This window comes from Cupressus sempervirens, chromosome 11, assembly GCF_028749045.1.
Source record: "Cupressus sempervirens isolate cs-2001-9-10 chromosome 11, ASM2874904v1, whole genome shotgun sequence".
In the NCBI taxonomy this organism is placed as follows: domain Eukaryota; kingdom Viridiplantae; phylum Streptophyta; class Pinopsida; order Cupressales; family Cupressaceae; genus Cupressus; species Cupressus sempervirens.
This window is the reverse complement of record NC_143128.1, coordinates 861,314,615-861,337,361: the sequence shown is the minus strand read 5'-3', so window position 1 is coordinate 861,337,361 and position 22,747 is coordinate 861,314,615. Positions and strand designations below refer to the sequence as shown.

The 22,747-nt window shown below is 36.6% G+C and overlaps 1 protein-coding gene across 1 annotated transcript in view; it reads left to right on the top strand.

The window, feature by feature from the left end:
• The first annotated feature begins 6,598 nt into the window (after positions 1-6,598).
• Positions 6,599-22,747, top strand: part of FKGP (L-fucokinase/GDP-L-fucose pyrophosphorylase) — a 269,199-nt gene continuing 253,050 nt past the window's right edge. The window contains exon 1 of the mRNA XM_089808630.1: positions 6,599-7,161. Within this exon, the coding sequence (XP_089664756.1) occupies positions 6,841-7,161 (321 nt within the window). The 5' untranslated portion in view covers positions 6,599-6,840. The remainder of the gene's footprint in view (positions 7,162-22,747) is intronic.

Sequence of the window (22,747 nt, the reverse complement as noted above, 5' to 3'; positions counted from 1 at the left end):
AAAATTGCGTTCAAATGTTGGCTAGAATTTGTTCATATTCAAATCTAGATGATAGCGTCAGTAAAGCATACTAGAAATTTGTGGCCAAAATTATTGTCGAAAGAGAAATTAGTGCACAAGAAACATGTCATATGCTTTAAAAATTGCCTCTTGTGAATTGCAATTGCCAATTTATGTCTTTGGATGTGAGGAGAAAAGTGTTACACCACCTTAAAAAAATAATTGATGGTAGCAAAATAGAATCTAGCTACATAGAAGCCTACATGGGATGTCCAACTGACCTAGAACTATTCACACTAATTGAACCAACAAGATCGTATACATATGTTGCATCTCACAAATGAAACAAATGGAGAATAACAAAGGAAACAACAATAGTACAAGTATTTCCAATTTTTGTTTACAATTCCAAAAGAAGACTGAACATTTTGAAATTTTTTGTTGGAGTGAATTGCTTTTGTACAAACACTTTTGTGAGATCTAGGTAGATATAGGTTTTGGCAAATAATACACTATTAGACATTGGAATCAATTAAATACATAAACTTATAATGTTTGGCATGTGGACCGCACTGATCAGGTTGAAGATGGCTTAGAAGAGGATAATGAGTCAGATGGTAACATGGATATACATGATTCATTGCAAATGAATGAGAGGGAAATTTTGTCCTAGTTGGGCCTTTCCAATAGTTCTAACTTAAATAATCTTGACATGTTGGGAAAAAGTGACTTTGACAACAACAACCATCCATGGAAAGACCACAACATTTTTTTAAAATTTGCATGACCATGCCATTCAATTTATACATAGAAATACGATGGTTGGATCAAATCTTCACTCCTCCACCTCTATCTCCGCCAAAAGCTATAGTTTATCACATCATCAACAAATTGCACTTTCTATCATTGTGAACCACTCTCCATCTAATTTCTCTACACAACCTTTATACATGGTCATACAAGCAAATGTTGAAACTCGAAAAAATCACACCTTATTAGTTTCCTAAGAAATGCACTACACAAATAAATGCTCAATGCAATAAAATCACTCCTTGTTCTTGCACCAAGAGGCATCACAACTTTCAATATCTGTGCACCAACCATACATGTAGCCCTCAAAATTCAAATTTGAATAATGAAATCACTACAGGGACAAACATTGACAAAATACTAAGAAGACATGAAAAATATTGAACACATTTTAATAGATGAGATTAGCTTCATAGGTCCCAAACTACTACTAACAATTGATTCCAGACTACGTGAAGCTATAACCCAAAAACAACACCTTTGCTTCAGTGGCATGTCAATGATTCTTCTAGGAGACTTAGCCCAACTTCCACCTGTTATGGATAAACTGATCTACGCATCTCACACTAATGCAAAAAAACTTTAGCACAATTTTAATATAGTTGTAACATTTCAAACGATATTTGGATAGGAAGGTGATGATCCACTTCAAATACAATTTTGCCAAGCACTACAAAATATGCACAACATAGAACCAATGCTACATGATTGGGTGTTGTTAATGACTCACACAAACAAGAACCTCACTCCAAATGAACATATTGAGTTCGAACAGGTAACGCATTTGTTTGCTACCAATGAACAAGTTTCACTCCACAACAAAAAATGTTAAAATAATTAAATGTCCCTATTGCACTTTGCACTGCGATAAATCTACATTGTAGGCTTGAGGAATCTGTTGATGATGACCAACTACCTAGAGAAGTTTTATTATGTAAACTTTGACATGTTATGCTTACAACAAACCTCTGGATAACTGTTGGTCTTGTTAATGGTTCTCTTGAAGAGGTAAAAGATATAGTGTATATAATAGGCTCTAAAACTCCTTTGTTTCCCTCATATGTTAATGTAGAGTTCAATAGTTATAATGGTCCACATTGGGATCCTAGAAACCCAAAAACCATTCCATACAACCCGTTTCCCAAGGCAATCATACCCAAGTGCCCCTCACCATAACTTGAACTATCACTATACACAAATCACAAGGTCTTACCCTGGGTAGAGCTACAAATGATATAGGTAGGGCTACAATTGATATAGGTAGAATTGAAAGATGAGGCCTCACCTTCACAACAATCTCTAGAGTCAAATCCATCCAAGACCTTCATATAGAGCCTTCCCTCTCTTTTGAACGCTTTTTTAAGATGCAAAAAAACCCATACAATATTATTAGAAATGAAGAAGAAGCATGTTTGCACTCAATCTCACACACAAGCCGTATCTATAAAGCTACTTCTACAGAAAATGGTAATGTTTGACATTCTAAAACTCTTCCTTTTTCATTTATTGGTTTCTTTTTTTTGGCTTCCTAAGTAATCCACCACTCTTTTGTACAGGTTGTTGAATTCAAAGAAGATGTTCACGAAAAAAAAATGCTCAAGACAATTTCAAGTTTGTCAAGTTACTTTTCAATGCTTTTAAAATTTTGCTAATTCTAAATTTTATAAAAATGACTCATATGTACTTCCTCTTATCAATTAATCTCATTTTTCTTTTATGTATAGGTTTTTGTTGTCTGACCACAAATAAGACCCCAATTACTTTTGTATTTACAATAAAAAATTATTTTAAAATTTGTATAGTTCAAATCAACTCTTGAATTGGAATACATTAAATAAAATATCAAAGTTATACAATTTATGAACTTCCAAAGAGGTTAATCATATGTATATGCCTCAATTCTATATAAAAATTTAATTCTACGCTATCAATTTGAAACCCTTCCTTAAATTTTACATCTCTTTAAATTTTTTTAATAAAACCCATCGACTACCTCTTGCACCTCTTTCTGGTGAGTGCTAATTTGTAACATAATTGAATAATTGTTTTGTAGTGACATATTGCTCTTACCATATATAGACTCGAAAATACATTAGTGGACTATAAAAATACTTTTCCCTTCCTTTTAAAGAAACTACCAACAAGCACAACGAATTGGGAAATTGACCAAATATAGCAGGAATAGACATGTAAGGGTATTTTTGAAGAGCACCAAAGATAAGAATATGATATTGAGGAGTAGGGGGCTCCTCAAAGGCACACACATATATTTTGATGAAGATCTTACCATTTTTTAGCAAGAAGAAAGAAGAAAAGAATGGGAAAAGGTAAAGGCATCAAGGGAGGATGGAAAGTGGGCATGGTGAAAAATGGTAAGGCACAAATCAATGAAAGAGTAGAAAATAAGAAATAGGAACTCAATCCCCCCAAGAATACTTAGATATAATTAGTTGGAACTGTAGAGGTTACCCATGGAGAAGAGGACTTGGTTTAGGACCCATAGGTAGAGGTTAAGACATTATTTTGCTCATGGAAACTCATGAACATGATGGGTGTAGAGTGTCAGAGTTCAAAGGTTACAAAAAAACTTCAATCTGGAATGAAAGAACCAATAGTGGCAAAGGGCACGATGGTATCACCATTTTTTTTAAAGAGGCTTGGGACAAATGCATCATCATAGAGAAAGAAGACCCACACAAATAGTACATATGGCTGAAAATCACAGAGAGGCAAACTGAGATGAGGGTGACAGCTTGCTACTATGTACTGAGGGGGTTAAAACCATACAAGAAGAAGAACCTAGATCAAGATGACCTGTATGCATTGCTGAAAAAATATATCCCCATTTTTAACGATCCTGGGGAAGTCTTGATTATCAAAGACTTCAATGCTAGAACATCAAATAATCAATCCCTCAAGCTAAAAAGAAGTGACAAGGAAGGAAGGGACCCTTTATGGTTAGAAGAGGAACATGATCAGTTTTGGAATTGAGCTTCGGAGGACAGTAAAGGCAAAGTCAATCATCACGTGACAAAACTACTGAGCTTATGCAGCCTATATAATTTGGTAATATGTAATGGTATGAAAGGGTGGCCAAACTTATGAGACATTACGTGCAAAACTTATAATGGGCAAAGTGTTGCGAACTATGTTATTCGCTCTCAAGATCACACCAAAAGAGTCAAAGTGATGGAAATAAGAGAGTACCTTTTTGAGCTAAGGTTGGACCACAATCCAATTTTCTTAAAACTGGCCTTTTTGAAGGAGCAACAAGGAGAAGAAAAACAATTTAAGAAAAAGAAAGGGTTCTTGCATGGAAAAATTATAATGAGTTAGGAAAATTAGAAATTATTTAATGATGCCCTTAGAAGCATGATTTGGAGCCCCAAAAGAGGAGATAATATTATGGATCAACAAAAGGTTAGCAAAGATGCCTTAGTTCCTATAATTCTTAAGGCATTAGAGAAGTGTAAAAGAAGCAATCCCAAGAAAGAGACAAAAAATACTTTCCCAACAAATTCGTGGTTCGATGAAGAATGCAAGTTGGCTAAGAGAAAGATGAGAAAGAGCATGAATAAAGAGAACAAAAAGGAATATGTGGATATGTTAAAAGGTAAAAAAGAGCCTTACGTGAGAATGAGAAGATTGGAGCTGATCACCTCAGGCAAGAAAAACCCTAAGAAATTTTGGAAGGAACTACAACAAAAGAGAGAACAAATAGTTAACAATATCAGAGGGACCTAATGGCTTGAATATGCAATGATGCTATATGAGCACAAAAAAGACAAGCATAAGCCTCCGATAATAAAGGCTGCAAAGGAGCTTTTTACTATGGAGGACATCCTCCAAGGCATAAGGAAGCTAGTGGGGGGTAAGGCCCAAGACATTGACGGGTTGCAAGCTGGACATCTAAAACGGGGTAGCGATATCTTGGTTCCTCATATTTACCACATCTTTAATGATATCATTATGAAGTGGTTTCCTAAAAATTGGACTACTAGCATGGTTATCCCTCTCCATAAAAGTGAAGACATAAAAAATTCGTCAAACTATCAAACTATTATGATTAGCCCACTCTTGGGCAAGCTATTTGGTAGCATGATAGAAAGCAATATCAACAAGTGGGTTGAATTAGAAGGTAAAATAGCTAAGGGGCAGGCAAGTTTCAGACCAAAACACTTTGCTGTTGATCATGGGGTAACACTAAGGTTCTTGGTTGAAAAGATTTGGAACACACTGGGCAAAGAGTTGCTTTGTTGACTTTAAAAAGACTTTTGACACGGTGCCATGAGACAAACTTTGGCTTAGAATGGAAGAGCTGAAAATTACTAAACTCAGGGCTGTGACACATAGATGATATGAGCAAGTCATTGCTAAAATCAAAACTATTGTAGGGATGTCAAATAGCTTTGGCAATGATATAGGGGTCAAATAAGGGTTCCCCTTTCACCTACCTTGTTTGGGTTATATATTGACAAGTTTGAAGAATGTCTTGACAAGAACAATGGTGCTGGGGTCCAGTTGGCTAAGTATGTGATTAAGTTGCTTCTTTATGCAGATGACCTCATTATGATTGGTACAACCATGGACGGTCTGAGAGAGCACTTGAAGGCACTTGGGGTCATTTGCCAGGTGGTCGGGATGTAGGTGAACACTAGCAAAACCAAGGTGATGATTTTCTCTTTAAAAAGAGATAAGAGGCAACAAAACACTTTTCTTTTCAATGACAACCCATTAGAGATGGTGGATGAGTACAATTACCTTAGGGTTGATTTCAACAACAAGCTTACCTAGGAAACTTGTAGAACAAAAAGAATACAAGGAGGATGGAGAGCACTATACTCATTACAAAATAGATGCAGGAATGTGGAATTATGGGATTGGAAAACCAAAAAAATGCTCTCTAGCTTGTTGGTTTCCCTGATGATCCTTCATGGATGTGAGATTTGGGGCAGCAACATGTCATATCTGAAATGGAGACAGGTAGAAAGAATCCAAAAGCATTTGATCATCAGTAGTCTCAAAATTAAAACCATGGTTCCCTATGAGATTTTATTGGCTGAAACGAGCATCTTCCCACTAGAGGCATCAACAATGATTCAATTATTATGCTATTTATAGAAAGCTCAGAGTATGGAAAGCCATCGTTGACCTTAGTTGATCATGGAAGAGAGGTTGGATAGAAGAAAGAACACGTGGACGAAACAAAATGTTAAATGGATGGAAAAATGGAATATTAGTATAAATGAATGTCCAAATAACAACACTGAGATAAATAAATTTGTAAAGGAAAAATTCAGGAGCTACATATTGGTCAAAACAAAATGTGCGTAAAAAAGACTACTACGTTAAAGAATTTAACCCAACAACAACCCATGAGAAGAAAACATACATAGGAGCGAATATCAAATGGAGAGCTAAGATGATCATTGCATAACTTAGGACGGGCTCCCATCATTTGAGATGTACAACGGGCAAATGGATAATACCCAAGAAAGAATAGGAGGAGAGAATATGTCAGTTTTGGAACCAAGCATCACTATCTCATGAAATGTCCAACATACAATAATATCCGCTATAACTATTAGAGTATTCTAGCAAATGATAAGTTACATATTCTTTTTGAAGAAGAGCAGTTGGCCAAAACAAATTTACTAGTCAAAGGGCAGAATTAGAGAAACAACTCCAAGTGGTCTAATGTTTTCTTTTTAAATTTATTTATTTATAGCATGCTTGTAGATCTGCTTTGGGCCTCCCTACATTATTAAAATCGTTCATTCATTCCTTGACACTCGCATAGATCTTCGTCAGTGACTTTATCGTTATCTGCGAGCCAAATCATTATTACGTCAATATGGCCGTTAATAAGCGGCTTATCCCGGAGAGCCAATTTTAATTACCGTGCTTCAAAACCGGCACTGACGCTCCCAGGTTCGAATCCCCGAAGATTCGGAAGAGTAAAATCGCTTGTGTGTGTGAGAATGGTTTGAATTCCTCATCAAAATTTGCTCTTTCTTGTCTTGTTAATTAATGGCAATGACACGATCATTGCTGGAAAAACCCGATCCAATGGATGTACTATCGAATTCGTGGTATCATTTGAGGCTTTCGGTGAGGCATCCGCAGAGAGTGCCGACATGGGATGCCATAATTTTAACAGCGGCCAGTCCAGAGCAGGCGGAACTGTATGAGTGGCAATTGAGGAGAGCCAAGAGAATGGAGCGCATTGCTGACAGTATCATCACAATGGCTGTGCCTGATCCGCACGGTGCTCGCATTGGCTCTGGTGCAGCTACACTCTCTGCGATTCAAGCCCTGGCCGATCACCTCGTCCAACATGATGAACCCCAGGTCTGCTCAACTATTCTCTTTAGCTTTAGCTTTTCTCTAACCTCTCTTTGAAGCCACTGCATCCTAGACCCGTAATGTAGAGTTTAAAAACGCTGAGAATGTCAGAATTGAATAGTACGATGGAATTAATATAAAAGGAAAACATTATTAATATGTGGAAATCTCAAATATATATTTTTCTCTACTTTTATGATGGATGCTAGTTAAATTTGTATTCTTGTTTAGATGGATGCATGTTTACCAATAGTTGAATGTGGTATATCACCTAATTTTAGTACTTAATTTATTCCCTGGATTTGAACTCTGGCATCTGCTATATTTGTCTCAGTGATTTACCACGTATAATTTAATTTTGCGCTTTACCTTTAAAGATGGATGCATTTAAAGGGAGAGTTAGATGTCCTATTTTACACAATTTCAATTTTTAGGATGCCTACTGGGATGTAAACCTTGGGATTCAAGCTCACTCAGGTTGCCCCTAAAATGCCAACGTGCTTGTTTACTTGTTAAGATGAATTGATCCTTATCAAGAATTGAGTGTAGTAACTTAATTTCAACACTCTGTTTCCTGTGGTTCTGTCTTTGCAATGTAAGATCTGATGATTTGCAATCTCTTAAGCTATTTCCATTTGACTCTTGATAGGTCTATTGAGTGGTCCACTAAGACATAGCAACTAAACTAAATTTAGCAATGCATAATTACAGAAAGAATAGATTTTTATCGAATCTTACTGGTTAGGGGAATTTTTACAGCTTTTCCCGGGTTTGATCATCTAAGTTGGCATTGTAATCGTAAAGGTTGAACTGTACTGCTTTGTTGAAGGGCAGGTTACCTAGCGTTATTGAGTAGTTGTTTGTGCTCTCTCGGGAAGGTGTTATTCAACAGTGGGCTGGTAAGCGTTGTCATGGATCATTTTACAACTTTGTGTCCTGATCCTTTGGGGTCATATGAAAAATAGGGAGACCTATTTAGTGTGATTTGAAGTATGTAGGCCTATCTCCCTTTTCTCTTGGACACCTTTCACACCTTCTTCACTGCACACTGAAAAAGAACCTGCTTGACAATTGCATTTGTAAGTTGAATGTTAGAAAAAGGGTTGGCTGCAGCTAGGATACTGCCAGAGAGAGGACAATATTTCATAAAATGTCCTTCTTGTCCCTTGCGTTAGTAAGTTAGATGCTAGAAAAAAGGAAGGCTGGAGCTATGATACTGCCAGAGAGAGGAGACAATCTCATATTGGCTTACCGGTGGTTTCAGTGATTTGTGTTTGGGCAAAGGGCCTTGCAAGTTGTTATAGAAATTTTACAAATGATTTTTGACTTAGTATGCTCCCTGCATAAATTGCAAAGAAAAACAAAGATCTATTTGGAGTAGTACAGAATCCTTGCAGAAGTTCCTATTGTCATTATCATAGACTTGTCTAACATCTTTACTGTACACATTGCACACAGATGCCAGCAATGCTATACAAAGAAGAGAGTTGGTAGCTTATGGAAGTTGGAAATTGCTTGATATAGAATTTGATACCAAATTTTGACCAAGGCCTTTGGCTATTCATCTATATAATCGAACATAGAAACATTATAGGAAAACATGAATCTTGAACAATACACAGACTGCCTGCCATTGCTGTATTTAATCCGTAAGGAGAATTCATATATTATAAAACGATATAGATGGTCATCAGTTTTCTCCAATCAATTAAACAAATATCAATATATGTGTGGAGAAAGAAAAGTGCACCAACCTAAGACTGAGTAAAATCTCAAGGCATGAACTCTCCCTTGCACCACCTCACTTGTACTAGTGCTCTAGTGAGCCAGGGGATCAAGATACTAATGCAGTTAAGGAGGTTTTACAAACTAGGAAGTTACGTGCAACTAGATTAAATGATTATGACGACTATAGAGCTAAATATAGGGAAATGTAATTAACTCAAAGACACTAAGTGATGAAAATATTTTGATCATAGAAACTGAAGAGCTAGCTATAGAGGCTAAAAACATAGCTTTGCAAGCTCACTTCCTTGGATGCACCTCCAATGTAAGCCGCTAATGCGGGTTTAAGCTGCTAGTGTGGGTATGAGATGACCGCATGGCACACATATGTCCTGTAGGGACAAAATATGACCAATGACACAAAAACTGATGGAAACAACATAATATTAAAGTAATCGAAACTAGACTAACAAAAACTGGATAGAAACGAAAGAACGTAATAAAAAACACAACTAAACTACAAAGTGTGAGGAAAGGAAGAAGATAAACTAGATTTGACATTTGGTGAAGCTAACGATTCAAACTTGCGTCCCCACGAACTTCTACGCATGGAAACAATGGAAAATGTTGGGTTGTTTTTTGGAGACCTGCCTCTGTTAGATCCCTGCTTTGATGTTTCCACTTTCATAACAATTGAGAAGACACAATAGTATATTACATATGGTGATAAATAATCAAATTGAAAGACACAATAGATAATAAAGAAAGTAGATAAAAACAACATGTGCTATCAAAAACACTCTTGAAATGAAGAGAGAAAACTCCCTTCGATGAGATGAAAGCCAAGTGATGGACATGTAGAGCCGATGTGTTGCCAATGCAAGATGAGAGATCCCAAGAATGCATTGAGAGATCCCAAAGACTCAATAGAGAATGTTCAGTTTGTAAATGAACGTATTAATGCATGCAGATGTGTCTAGAGGGCCAAATAAAAAATGGACCTATAATATTAGGGAGGAGAATACATGCATCAATGGGCAAAGAAATTAGTTTTACCATGTAGGTCGGTAGTGTGTAACAACTCAATGATACTTTGCATTCTGCAAATTCCCTAAATGAGTATATGTTGTGCAAACGTCTTTGTACTTCTGTAGTGTGCATGCGTCTTAGGCTGTCCAAGTCAAATGGCCAAAATTCTAATCAAATGGTGATGAGGCAAAATGGGTGAGTATAGAGGGTGACATGGAATTAATGTTTTGAAGATAAGGTAGGGATAATACCAATTGGTAAATTACATGTCATGTCCCCATTTTTGGTGACAGTTCGATTTAATTAATTTAATTAATCTGGTTGTCCAAGGACGACTAATTAATTATTTTAATTAAATAAATAAATATTAAAAGATAACTTTATATTTAATAAAGTGACTTGGATTATAAAAATATTTAATAAAGTCACTTGAGGGATAAGATCAAAAATTGTTCTAGAAGTCTCTGGAGAGGATGGAGAGAAAAGAATAAATAGGCACCCCGGGGCTCCATTCGAATCAGGCAGTTGTTTATCTCTCTTTGTTTTCAGATTGTGATTCAGTCACAGGTGCATTGTGGAACCTAGGGTTTCTACAATTGTCACAACTGGCCATTGAGAACGATAACTCTCAATTGGTACGCAATTTTGAGGGTGTGAAATATCATCTGAATTATTGCAGATTGGAGGTGACATTCAGTCATTTCATCAGGACGATCATTTGTGGCTTAAGGCCAAATTTTGGAGGGTTGAGTCTTGAGGATCATTCTGAGAATTGTTTTTTGAGGATTTAAGCTACTTGCAAGGTTTGGAGTTCATTATTTTACAGGATCAGTTGGCAAGAGGATTAAGGAGACTTCTTCAGCATTCTATATATTTTGACAAGCCAATCCAAGCAGGGTCTACAACATTCAATTCGGAATTTTCGAAGTGACAAGCAAGACACCCAGTGTTAAATCGAAATTTATTGTTCAGGCAGTATTTTCCCTTCACAACCCGAGTGCTGCCGTCTCTGGATTCAGGCGCCTCTTCCCAGTATGTTTTCGTCACTTATTTGGAGAAGGGAAAAATTACATGGAACGAGGATTGTATTGAGTAACAACTTGCTAAGACCAGGAAGGAGAGCCGGGCACAAAATGATCAAGCCGACAAGATAAATACCCGTCTGCTACGCGATTTGCCGCAAGTCATTTCTCTGGGCGCACAAGACGACTTGTGTAAATTTTTCCCAAGGTTTTAGCGGGAACAACGGGTCCCTGTTACATCGCTTGGTCTTCTTTAATCAAGCCAGGAGGACACAGTTATAGACAGCAAAATAAATTAGGGATCATTTCGATCCAGTTTCAAGGAAGGTAATTTGGGCAAACAAATCATTGAGTAAACCATCTGTATTAGTCTGTGGAAGAGATATACAGAGATCGGGATCAAGTCTTGGCAATTGCAGTTCGTTTTGCATTCAACGACTCAGTTAATAAGCCTGAGCAGCACCCGTATTGGTTCAGAACCCGGTTGGATCGACACTCCAAATTGAAGAAGTTGTGCATGGGCTCGACTTGAGGGTGGTGGGTTGGCGGCATCAGTTTCTACGTTTCTAACTAGATATGGAGGACTTTGAACAGACTCGGCAAATTTCATGGAGGCGGCAATTTGAGGTCTGAAAAGCCTTCACCGATCACTTCTCTGATAATTTACCTAAGAAGTTGTGAAGACTCAATTGTGCTTAAGTTGGTGGCTTCATATCAAAGCCAATCTAATGTGCCATATTGCTGTTTCTGATCAGTGTTACAGTCGTTCATGTTTGCATACTTTAGTGGTCTTTTCATAAGCAAGGAGCGGTCTTTTCCCTTGACTGAGGAGGAATATTTGCTTAGGCTAATGATGTAGCAAACAACTTAAAATGTTGGGGAGTTGTATCATGTATTCTTGCAAAGGTTAAAGAGAGACCACGTATAGGCAAGGCTGTTAGTATTTTAATTGATATTTTAATAACTCTTGGTGAGGGTCATCATAGTGTTATCAAAGCCTGCCAGTGAAGTGTTTGTCGAGTTAACTAACCCTTGAAGTTTTAGTATTTTTGGTGCTTAAAGAGTCAATAATCCGTTGGGGTTATTTTAGAACGTGTTTGCAAATTATTTGACGAATTGCCACAGTGCAATATTGGGATTTAGTGACCTTTATAGTAAGGGTCATTTCATTACACTGGCGTGCAAACTTGGAACATTACATTTTGCCCCCACTTTAGTGAGCATATCGTATTAGAAAAGGAAGAGTTGCAAGCTAAAGTATGGAAACTTATCTAAACTTACCTCTGCAAATTTTGTCGCATAGGATTGCCCCCAACTAGGAAGACCTAAGTTGTTGATAAGGTCCATCTAGCATTTAAGTTGTAGACAAGTGTACTAGATGATGAAGACAAGTTGTAGACACAAGACCATTGATGGTACATCGGTATGGGTGGCAAGCTATGCTATGCCAGATAGCCATATGATAGGGCAATTTTGATAGTGCTCTAACAAGCATAGTGAATACCAGATAGGTATGTGATATGAAGGCTTTAGATGGTGCACTAACATGTGTAGAAAAAGCTAGATAGGCATGTGATAGGGCAGCTTAGACATGCACTGACATTCGTAGCAAAAGCTAGATTTGTGTGTGATAGGGCGAATTAGATAATCATTTTACATGTAATGTAAGCTACATAGGCATACGATAGGGAAATATTGAGACACACAATGGATTGGCCCCCACAAAGGCAGACACTAAGATATCTTAAATTTTGCAAGAAAAACTTGTGATATAGAAACAAATACGATTGCTAGATAAAGGACGACCAAACATATAGATCAACAACCCCCCGTGGAATGGACTATACTACTCACAGGGGAGCATACGACATTCCAAGAAGAGGAGACATTGTGGCATGTCAACATATGAGATTTTGCCATGGAAGGCCACATCTTGACATGTGAAACATAGTATCCACAACATTTGCATAAAGGTAGGGGGATTTGATGGATTGGCATCGTATATATGTGTGTGTGTGTGCACGTGTGGGCTCTTAGTGGATAGATAATCATTGCCAACTGTGGCTTGGATCTTAAGAATAGAACATGAAGACAAAGGAAAATAAAAATTTGGGTTGACATGTAAGATGTGCCTAAATTCCGCCAACACTTTGCATCGTTCCCAATTATCAAAAGATCAAGATATAACACATAGAAGAATAAGATAGCAAATAGAGAAAGGTGTTAGAAAGGCCAGGATTGCCGTTGCACCAAAAGATTGACCTATTAATGCCCGATGCAACCAATAGTCTTATAGAACCACAGGTGGCGGTTAAGCCATGTTGCAAACCCTATGAGGAACATTGGCTCACTGCCAATAGAAGGTACACAACAAAAGACCTCCCATTGCCAAGTACAAACATTGTACAAGGGTCCTTCGGGAGGGAATGACATCAAAAGATAACCACTATGGAGCACAAGCAAACACACTCTAATCTAAAGAACTAGAAGCAGTTACTAGCCTCATAGTTTGCCCACTAGAAAATCATCATCCTCCCAATCTTAATAATATGGGGAGGGAAGTTGAAATTGCAATGACATGGTTGTGATGGGAGCCTAGGCGCCTCACTAGCAATTAGAGCCAATGATAAAGCAACCTCGACGTTATCATCCAACAAATTAACTGTGGTGAGTGAGAGGATCAATGCCAATGCCAATGCAAAATATTCTCCAATGAATCAAATATGCAAGCCTCGTGTGAAGATCAATGCCAATGCAAAATATTCTCCAATGAATCAAAGATGCAAGCCTCATAGCTCACTGGGGACCCATGTGGAGGTGCACACAAAGAGAACTTCTTGCCAACATCTACAAAAGGGGTGAAGATGAACTCAGAAGCCAAAGCTTGCTCCATTACGAGGATAAAAAAGGAAAGAGACTTGTCAGAGCATACTTGAGATGCCTAAACTCTAGGACAAGATCTTGCTTGAACTTTCTGTTAAAGGATGGAAGTCAAAGGCTTTGATCTACCGTAATAGCCTTCAAGAATCCAAGGAAGTTGGCATGATAGTCTAGAGATGGGGTAGGTGTGGATTGGGTGGACATCTTTGCACTGGACACCACTTGGGTGTGTAACATGTTTACCGATGCAGGGAATGGTGGAAGATCTGGAAAGGTGGTGATTAGTGGTGGCTCCTCTGGAGGAGAGATTAACAACTAGACCCGCTTGGCATGAGGCCGGATAGTCACTCATAGTGTAGGGGGAAAAGTGATGGATTAGGTTGCAAGGCAGAAGGCTAGCACAATTGCAACAGGACCGAGAGTGGATTTGGATTCAGAGGCTAAAGCAACAACAAACACGGGCTTAAAAGACACTTTCTGCCTTAGCAACAACCTCACATGCCAAAGCTCTCTCCTGTTGATGATGCTTATGCTTACGTACAAGTTGGTTTCAATGCAAATGTGAGCTAGGCTTAGAATCCTATGAGGGTACAATAGCATCCTAGACCATAGGAGAAGTCATTGGTGCTATCGTTGGTAGAGAAGATGGCCCTAGCAAAGAAGTAGGAGTTGGTACTGAAATATGCACTATCAGTTCGATCACGGGTGCCGTTCCTCTCTTCTCCTTTGGGCGGTAGGAGGAATAAAGGATGCACTCAAAGGCTAAGAGGCATGTTCCAAGGGAGATGGCATGGTCTTTGGAGACCCCTTAGCCTTGCCATAAATGGTAGCGTGAGGTATGTCCTCAATGATAAGAATGGGGAAAGGCAGACAAACTTTGAGCTTCAGCAACATGGGTGCCTTTCCTTTGTCTGCACTAGGTGCAAATGTAGGAATAGAGGACACTACTTGAGGTTGCAAGGTCGAGGTAGGCGAGGAAGCTTCCCATAGGGCCCACTCTTGCCTTGAGCACACAAGGAAGGGGTAGATTGCAAAGTTCCTTAGGTCTCGTGAAGGGTTTGAGCATGGGAATGTGCTACAAAGTTCAGATTAATTTCCCTGACCTTATACTTCTAATAAGCAAGGGAGGTCACATCTAGTCGGTGATGTAAGGAACCTATTAGAGTAGGCCGCCCCACGGGACACTAGAGGGTGATAACTAGTATTTTAGACAATGTGGATGATGTTGTCATGGGGAAATCTAAAACATTTATGAATTACCTAGGGGACAACTCTCATAGAGGTCAACCAGGGATACATAGATTCACTTGAAAGAGATCTAACTCGGGAATCAGAACAAATGTTGAGAGGACTACCTTGGGTACCACCTGGATTGTCTAAGTGGTTGAACCCAAAGGGAGAAGGGACAACCCATCATGCATCCTAATGGCAATGGGACACTCATCACATTTACCCTAATTTAAATTGCTATCAGTGAGAACCTCTTGAGTGATTACATCAACCTGGTAAGTAGGGTTAAACAAGATGCCCATATTAGAGATGCCATTGGTCAATGTTGGTACATAGAGAGAAGGCTTTCCACTATACGACTTATCCAGAGTGGTGAAAGTGATGCTTTTCTCAGGCACCCTCTAGGTAGCTGGGGAAATAGGAGTGACGGTCACCGCCTTTGTGGTGGGATTGTCACCTGAAAAGAAAAAGAATTTGATAAAGAGGCTGCTAGTTCATGTCAGGTTCACCAAAATGTGAAGAAGGAAAAGTGCACCGACCTTGAGACTAATTCAAATCTCAAGGGTTGAAATCTTCCTTGCGCCACCTTACTTCTACTAGTGCTTTAGTGAGCTATGGGATTGGGATACTAATGCAACCAAGGAGGTTTTACAAGATAGGAAGTTTGTTACATCCCAATTTTTGACCTAACTTGAAATATAGCTGTTGAGGTTTGCATGAAGTCAGTTGGCAGTTTAATTTGTTATAATCTGGCGAAATGGTAAGATAGTCGTTGTGATTTCAAGTGAAGATGACATGTTAGTTGATTGTTAATCGCGAATTCATGGAATTGAGATGAAAAGATAACTGTTATGATAATTTATGATTAAATAATTTATAATTTAATTACGGAGAAATTCCTTCTAGGAAGCATGTCGAAGCGGTGGAAGCATTGTCAGAAAAGAATTAGGCAGGGCATCACTATCACTGGGCAGACAGGTAGAGGATCTAGCGATTTGCAACAGGACACATCTGTGGAACCGCATGAGTTATTTAAATAATTAATTTAATTAAAATAATTAAGTTAAAATATAAAACATCTCTCAAAGGATTTTTTTCTTTCATCATATTACTTTAATAAATATTTAATTACGCACATTTAAATATAAAATGATGTGGCATCATTATAATTTAATAAAGTGATGTTGCTTGCTCATAATTAGATTTAATAATTTTAATAACTTTTAAAACCTTTCATCTTCTTTCTTTCTTTCTTTTCCTCCTCCTTTCTTTCTAATCTTTAAGTCGATTGAGTGACTTTTGAATTTAGTCTTGTAACTGAAGGAAGTCGATGAGTGAAGTTAAAACTTTATATTAGAGTCTCACGAGTTTATGGAATTCATTCACTCTTTCCTCTCTGATTTTTGATGGCTCTCGACACATGTCTTTGAAGGAGTAAACTGTGAAGTACATTCTGATTGTTATTTCTTCTTTTCACCATCCCCACATTCTGAGAACCGCAGCTCAAAGCAAGGCTCGGGTCATTTCCATTAACGTAGCAGAATCCAGGAATAGTTATAAGTCACGTAAGGATATGTTAATACGTTTGATATACTTTCATATGCTATGTTTTGAATGCACCAACAAAACCTGTATATTCTTATCATTCTGCCTTGCCGACTAAAGGTATGACAATCCATTGGAATACGGCTGAAGTAGAAGCAATTTCTTTTAAATTTCGTTCCAAGATTTTGGATGTGTTGTGTTATATTAAAATGCTGAAGTCATCTTTATTCTTACTCGTTGTGAGTGGCTCTCAAGAAACTGAGAGTAGTTTTGTCTGCGATTTAATCCGACTGTGAATAATTTCAATTGAGTTTATTGCCTTTAGTTTATTTCTTCTTCACCTTTCTTGCCGTGGGAATCCAAACCAGTAGTGGAGCCGAATTCCCAATTTTAGAGTAACTCAAACAAAATTGAATCTGTTAAGTAAGATTGCCGTTGAACCAGTGTATGCCTTCTTTTTATTTTCTTTGTAATGATAAGCTTGTCAGAAATCATAAAGTATCCGGAAACAGATAATAATACAGAGACTTTTAATCTTCTATTTATTTCCAAATCGCATGAGCTGTATCTTTGTGCCATGATGCATCAAAATCATAATAATTGATATCTATTATTTTCAGACCGGATTTCAGGGAAGATTATATATAGATTTTAGAATATGGTTGCTTAACCATGAAAACATATTAATCATGTGTAGATAAAAATCTCAGCTCATAATATAATTCATTCTTTTATATCACATAGAAATGGAATTGAAATCAAGAAACCAAACATCGAGGAATTCACCAACAATGATGCATTTTCAGATTTTCTATCAGGGTTCATTTGTGAATTCATTTGGCAGTTGTACTAAACTTGATTGAATACATAACAATGCACATGTTTTTATAAATTTTCCAAGCATATTCAGAATACTATTAACACCGAGGAATTCACCCGCAGAGAAGCCATGAAATGGTGAAGAGGTGCTATTAATCTGCAAGAATGCATAATAGAATTCAATTATGATTAAAATTAATTAATTAAACATTTAATTTTGAAAACCTTCAAGAACATTATTATGTAATCACAGATTGTGAAATGCTGGATGCATGTATAATTGACAGAGCCGTCAGCTCTGAGAATACCAAATACCTGGGACTCACCCGACTGTGTAGCCAAGAAGATGGGTGATGAGGTGTGAGAAAGGAATGGTCAATAATATGAATCAGTATCAGTTATGACATTTCAATAATTATCATGTAATAAGAATTAATTAATAACTCATGCTTAAATTGTGATCTCTTGTTGCCAAGTTGCATGTTAAAATACTAGGAAGCCCAGTGGTTGGCAAGATGTCCCCTGTCGATTCTGGGTAGGGGGGGCCTTTCTCGTTAGAGATCGTGTGGGGATATGTTGTGGTCCGTGGTTGGGTGGTTAAGCCCCTGACAATGTTTCACCTCTCCTCAAGATGTCAGACATGCGTTAGATAGAGATAAGCCATGCATTCAATTGATTATCAGAAATAGATATTATCATTTTTATTTGAGGAGCTAAGATTAAATTGAATTATTTCATTGTTATCGTCAATTTACTTTCATATATATATATTAATAACAAATATAAGTATATTTTCTAATCTTGAGTTTCTATCACAGTTAAGTAATTGGAAAGAAAGGAATACAAAGTCTTAATTGAATCCATGGTAGCGGATGCCCTAATTTGAATCCGTGGCAGTGGATGCTCTAATTTGAATCCGTGGTAGCGAAAGCCCTAATTTGGACTTGTGGTAGTGGAAGCCCTATTTGAATCAGCAGTATTGGAAACCCTATTTGAATCAGTGGTATTAGAAGTCCTATTTGTAATAGTAGTATCAAAAGCCCTAAATGAACCGATGGTAAATGATGCCCTAATTGATACAGTGGTATGTGATGCCCTGATTATTAATATAGTGGTATTTAATTGTAATTATCATTTGATTTTGAGATAGTGGTTTTAGATGTTAGTCATCATGTGAAATTGTTATAGTATATTTGTGGTCTAACCCAGGTGGTTGCAGAAGCATCCCTAGTTTGATTTTGGTCTCAGTTTTCTAAGGTATGTGATTTTCAATTTTTGAAGTAAATTTCATTTGATGGTATTTCAAGTTATAGTTAAGAAATTTTGTCTAACAGATTTTAATGGTAAATCTTATTCACATGAACATGAATGATATAACTGTCTTCCTATGAAACAAAGTAATTAACTATATTCTTTGAGTATGATAGATGTTAATTTAGACTCGGGAAAACGGGATGTTACATATGGTATTAGAGTGCTAGGTTCAACGCTAAAACCTTGGGTCCAACACTATATTGGAGAAACTGAAAATATAAATGTTGAAAAAGATTTATTTTGCATAACAGATATTGCAATCAAAACTGGAAAAACACACTGGAAAATCATTCAGAATAGCCAAGAAGGCTGAAATGATATAAAGTGGACAAATGTATAAACTATTAAAAATATAAAAAGGATTGGCAAGCTGAGTGGTGGAGATTGGGTTTGTCAACCCACATTTTGAAATCCTTGGCCAGGGTGGAATTAGGCAGATTTGCCGGAACAATTGATCTTGTTGAGTGTCCAGATGCTTCAGTTGTTTTGTCGAATAACTGTTGGGACTTCAACGCACCTGAATACTCAGATGGTAGGACCAGAATGGTACATATGCTTTATCCTTGGAGGGAGGGCCATTTTTTTGTCAAGAATGAAAAGGTTAAAATGGGTCCAGATGCCGAGGCTTGCGCAATCCAAACATAGCTTATATAATTTTGATAAAATGTTATCTAAATCCATCATGATCGGGTTTGTCGACCCACATTATTGACAGAAATAAATTGTTACCTATTTGAACTTGAGCTGAATGAAAACAAAACTGTGAACCATGATCCTTTCTGATGTTGGTGAAGCGATAAGATCATTATGTGCTCCAGTAAGGAGTAAATACAGTTGCATAATTGAACTATCAATGCTTGTTTACAGATGTAAACTTGAACGAAATGGGCATGGAAGCCTAAATCATAGAAATGGAAAAGATGAATTTCCAAATATTTGCAGATAAATGATGAGTGACTCGATAAGAATCTTATGAATTGTTTCAGATGCTTATGATTTTGATTTGATGATCTTACATAGTATATCATGTTTTACCCTTTGACACACTGTTGTACATGTATAATACGCATGCAATGTTGACTTTATATATTGAGTTGTCGTATATTACTTTGGAGATGAAGTGTATATTCGACGATTATTATAATGAAATGCTATTGTGATAAGATGGGCAAAGAGGCCGAGATTACGTAAATGGAAAAACATGGATCTAATAATCTTTTTCAGGTGATCTATAAGTTTACCAGGATGATCTACCCATTAATAAGTGCCTTATGCTAAATGGTATGTATAAGTGATTTAAATTAAGACCGAGAACTTGTTAAATTTCAATTTGGAATGTTTATCTCACTTTCAGTCATTGAACCCTAAAAATTCTCTTAAATGAACATATTAATATGGAATCAAACTAATGATATGGTGAGTGTCTACATGACTATGATAGGAATACGGAATAGAATCAACTCAATTGATGCTAAGATGACCACAAGAATGGTAAGAAGAACTCAGGTGAGCATGTGCTTAAATTTATGTTACCATGCAAAGTATCTTTTTGGAAACTTTAAAGTAAAAATTTTGATCTTGAGTTTCGATTATGATTTTCATTCTAACCCAGTTGAGAAAAGAAATCACAATGTTATATATATATATATATATATATCTTGTATTTGGAATATTCTTTTAGTGTCTAAATTGCAGAGGTCATCGAGGACGATGAAACACAAGGGGAATGGTACGTTACAATCCAATTTAAAAAAAAATACTACTTTGTAATGTTCGTTACAATTTCAAGTTCATCGAGGACGATGAACCACAAGGGGAATGGTATGTTACATCCCAATTTTTGACCTAACTTGAAATATAGCTATTGAGGTTCGCATGAAGTCAGTTGGCAATTTAATTTGTTATAATCTGGCGAAATCGTAAGATAGATAGTTGTTATGATTTCAAGTGAAGATGACATGTTAATTGATCGTTAATCGCGAATTCATGGAATTGAGATGAAAAGATAACTGTTATGATTATTTATGATTAAATAATTTATAATTTAATTACGGAGAAATTCCTTGCAGGAAGCATGTCGAAGGAGTGGAAGCATTGTCAAAAAAGAATTAGGCAGGGCATCACTATCACTGGGCAGACGGGTAGAGAATCTAATGATTTGAAAAAGGACACATTTGTGGAACCGCATGAGTTATTTAAATAATTAATTTAATTAAAATAATTAAGTTAAAATATAAAACATTTCTCAAAGGATACTTTTTCTTTCATCATATTACTTTAATAAATATTTAATTACGTACATTTAAATATAAAATGATGTGGCATCATTATAATTTAATAAAGTGATGTTGCTTGTTCATAATTAGATTTTAATAATTTTAATAACTTTAAAAACCTTTCATCTTCTTTCTTTCTTTCTTTTCCTCCTCCTTTCTTTTTATTCTTTAAGTCAATTGAGTGACTTTTAAATCTAGTCTTGTAACTGAAGGAAGTTGATGAGTCAAGTTAAAACTTTATATTAGAGTCTCACGAGTTTATGGAATTCATTCACTCTTTCCTCTCTGATTTTTGATGACTCTTGGAACACGTCTTTGAAGGAGTAAACTGCCAAGTACATTCTGATTGTTATTTCTTCTTTTCACCATCCCCATGTTCTGAGAACCGCAGCTCAAAGCAAGGCTCGGGTCATTTCCATTAACGTAGTAGAATCCAGGAACAGTTATAAGTCACGTAAGGATATGTTAATATGTTTGATATACTTTCATATGCTATGTTTTGAATGCACCAACGAAACCTGTATATTCTCATCATTCTACCTTGCTGACTAAAGGTTTGACAATCCATTGGAATATGGCTGAAGTAGAAGCAATTTCTTTTAAATTTCATTCCAAGATTTTGGATGTGTTGTGTTATATTAAAATGCTGAAGTCATCTTTATTCTTACTCATTGTTGTGGGTGGCTCTCAAGAAACTGACAGTAGTTCTGTCTGCGATTTAGTCCGGCTGTGAATAATTTCAATTGAGTTTATTGCCTTTGTTTTATTTCTCCTTCACCTTTCTTGCCGTGGGAATCCAAACCAGCAGTGGAGCCGAATTCCCAATTTCAGAGTAACTCAAACAAAATTGAATGTGTCAAGTAAGATTGCCATTGAACCAGTGTATGCCTTCTTTTTATTTTCTTTGTAATGATAAGCTTGTCGAAAATCATAAAGTATCCGAAAACTGATAATAATACAGAGACTTGTAATCTTTTATTTATTTCCAAATTGCATGAGCTGTATCTTTGTGCCATGATGCATCAAAATCATAATATTTGATATCTATTATTTTCAGACCGGATTTCAGGGAAGATTATATATAGATTTTAGAATACGGTTACTTAACCGTGAAAACATATCAATCGTGTGTAGATAAAAATCTCAGCTCAGAATATAATTCATTCTTTTATATCACATAGAAATGGAATTGAAATCAAGAAACCAAACATCGAGGAATTCACCAGCAATGATGCATTTTCAGATTTTCTATCAGGGTTCATTTGTGAATTCATTTGGCAGTTGTACTAAACTTGATTGAATACATAACAATGCACATGTTTTTATAATTTTTCCAACCATATTCAGAATACTATTAACATCGAGGAATTCACCAGCAGAGAAGCCATGAAATGGTGAAGAGGTAGTATTAATCTGCAAGAATGCAGAAGAGAATTCAGTTATGATTAAAATTAATTAATTAAACATTTAATTTTGAAAACCTTAAAGAACATTATTATGTAATCACAGATTGTGAAATGCTGGATGCATGTATAGTTGACAGAGTTGTCAGCTCTGAGAATACCAAATACCTGGGACTCACTCGGCTGTGTAGCCAAGAAGATGGGTGATGAGGTGTGAGAAAGGAATGGTCAATAATATGAATTAGTATTAGTTATGACATTTCAATAATTATCATGTAATAAGAATTAATTAATAACTCATGCTTAAATTGTGATCTCCTATTGCCAAGGTGCATGTTAAAATACCAGG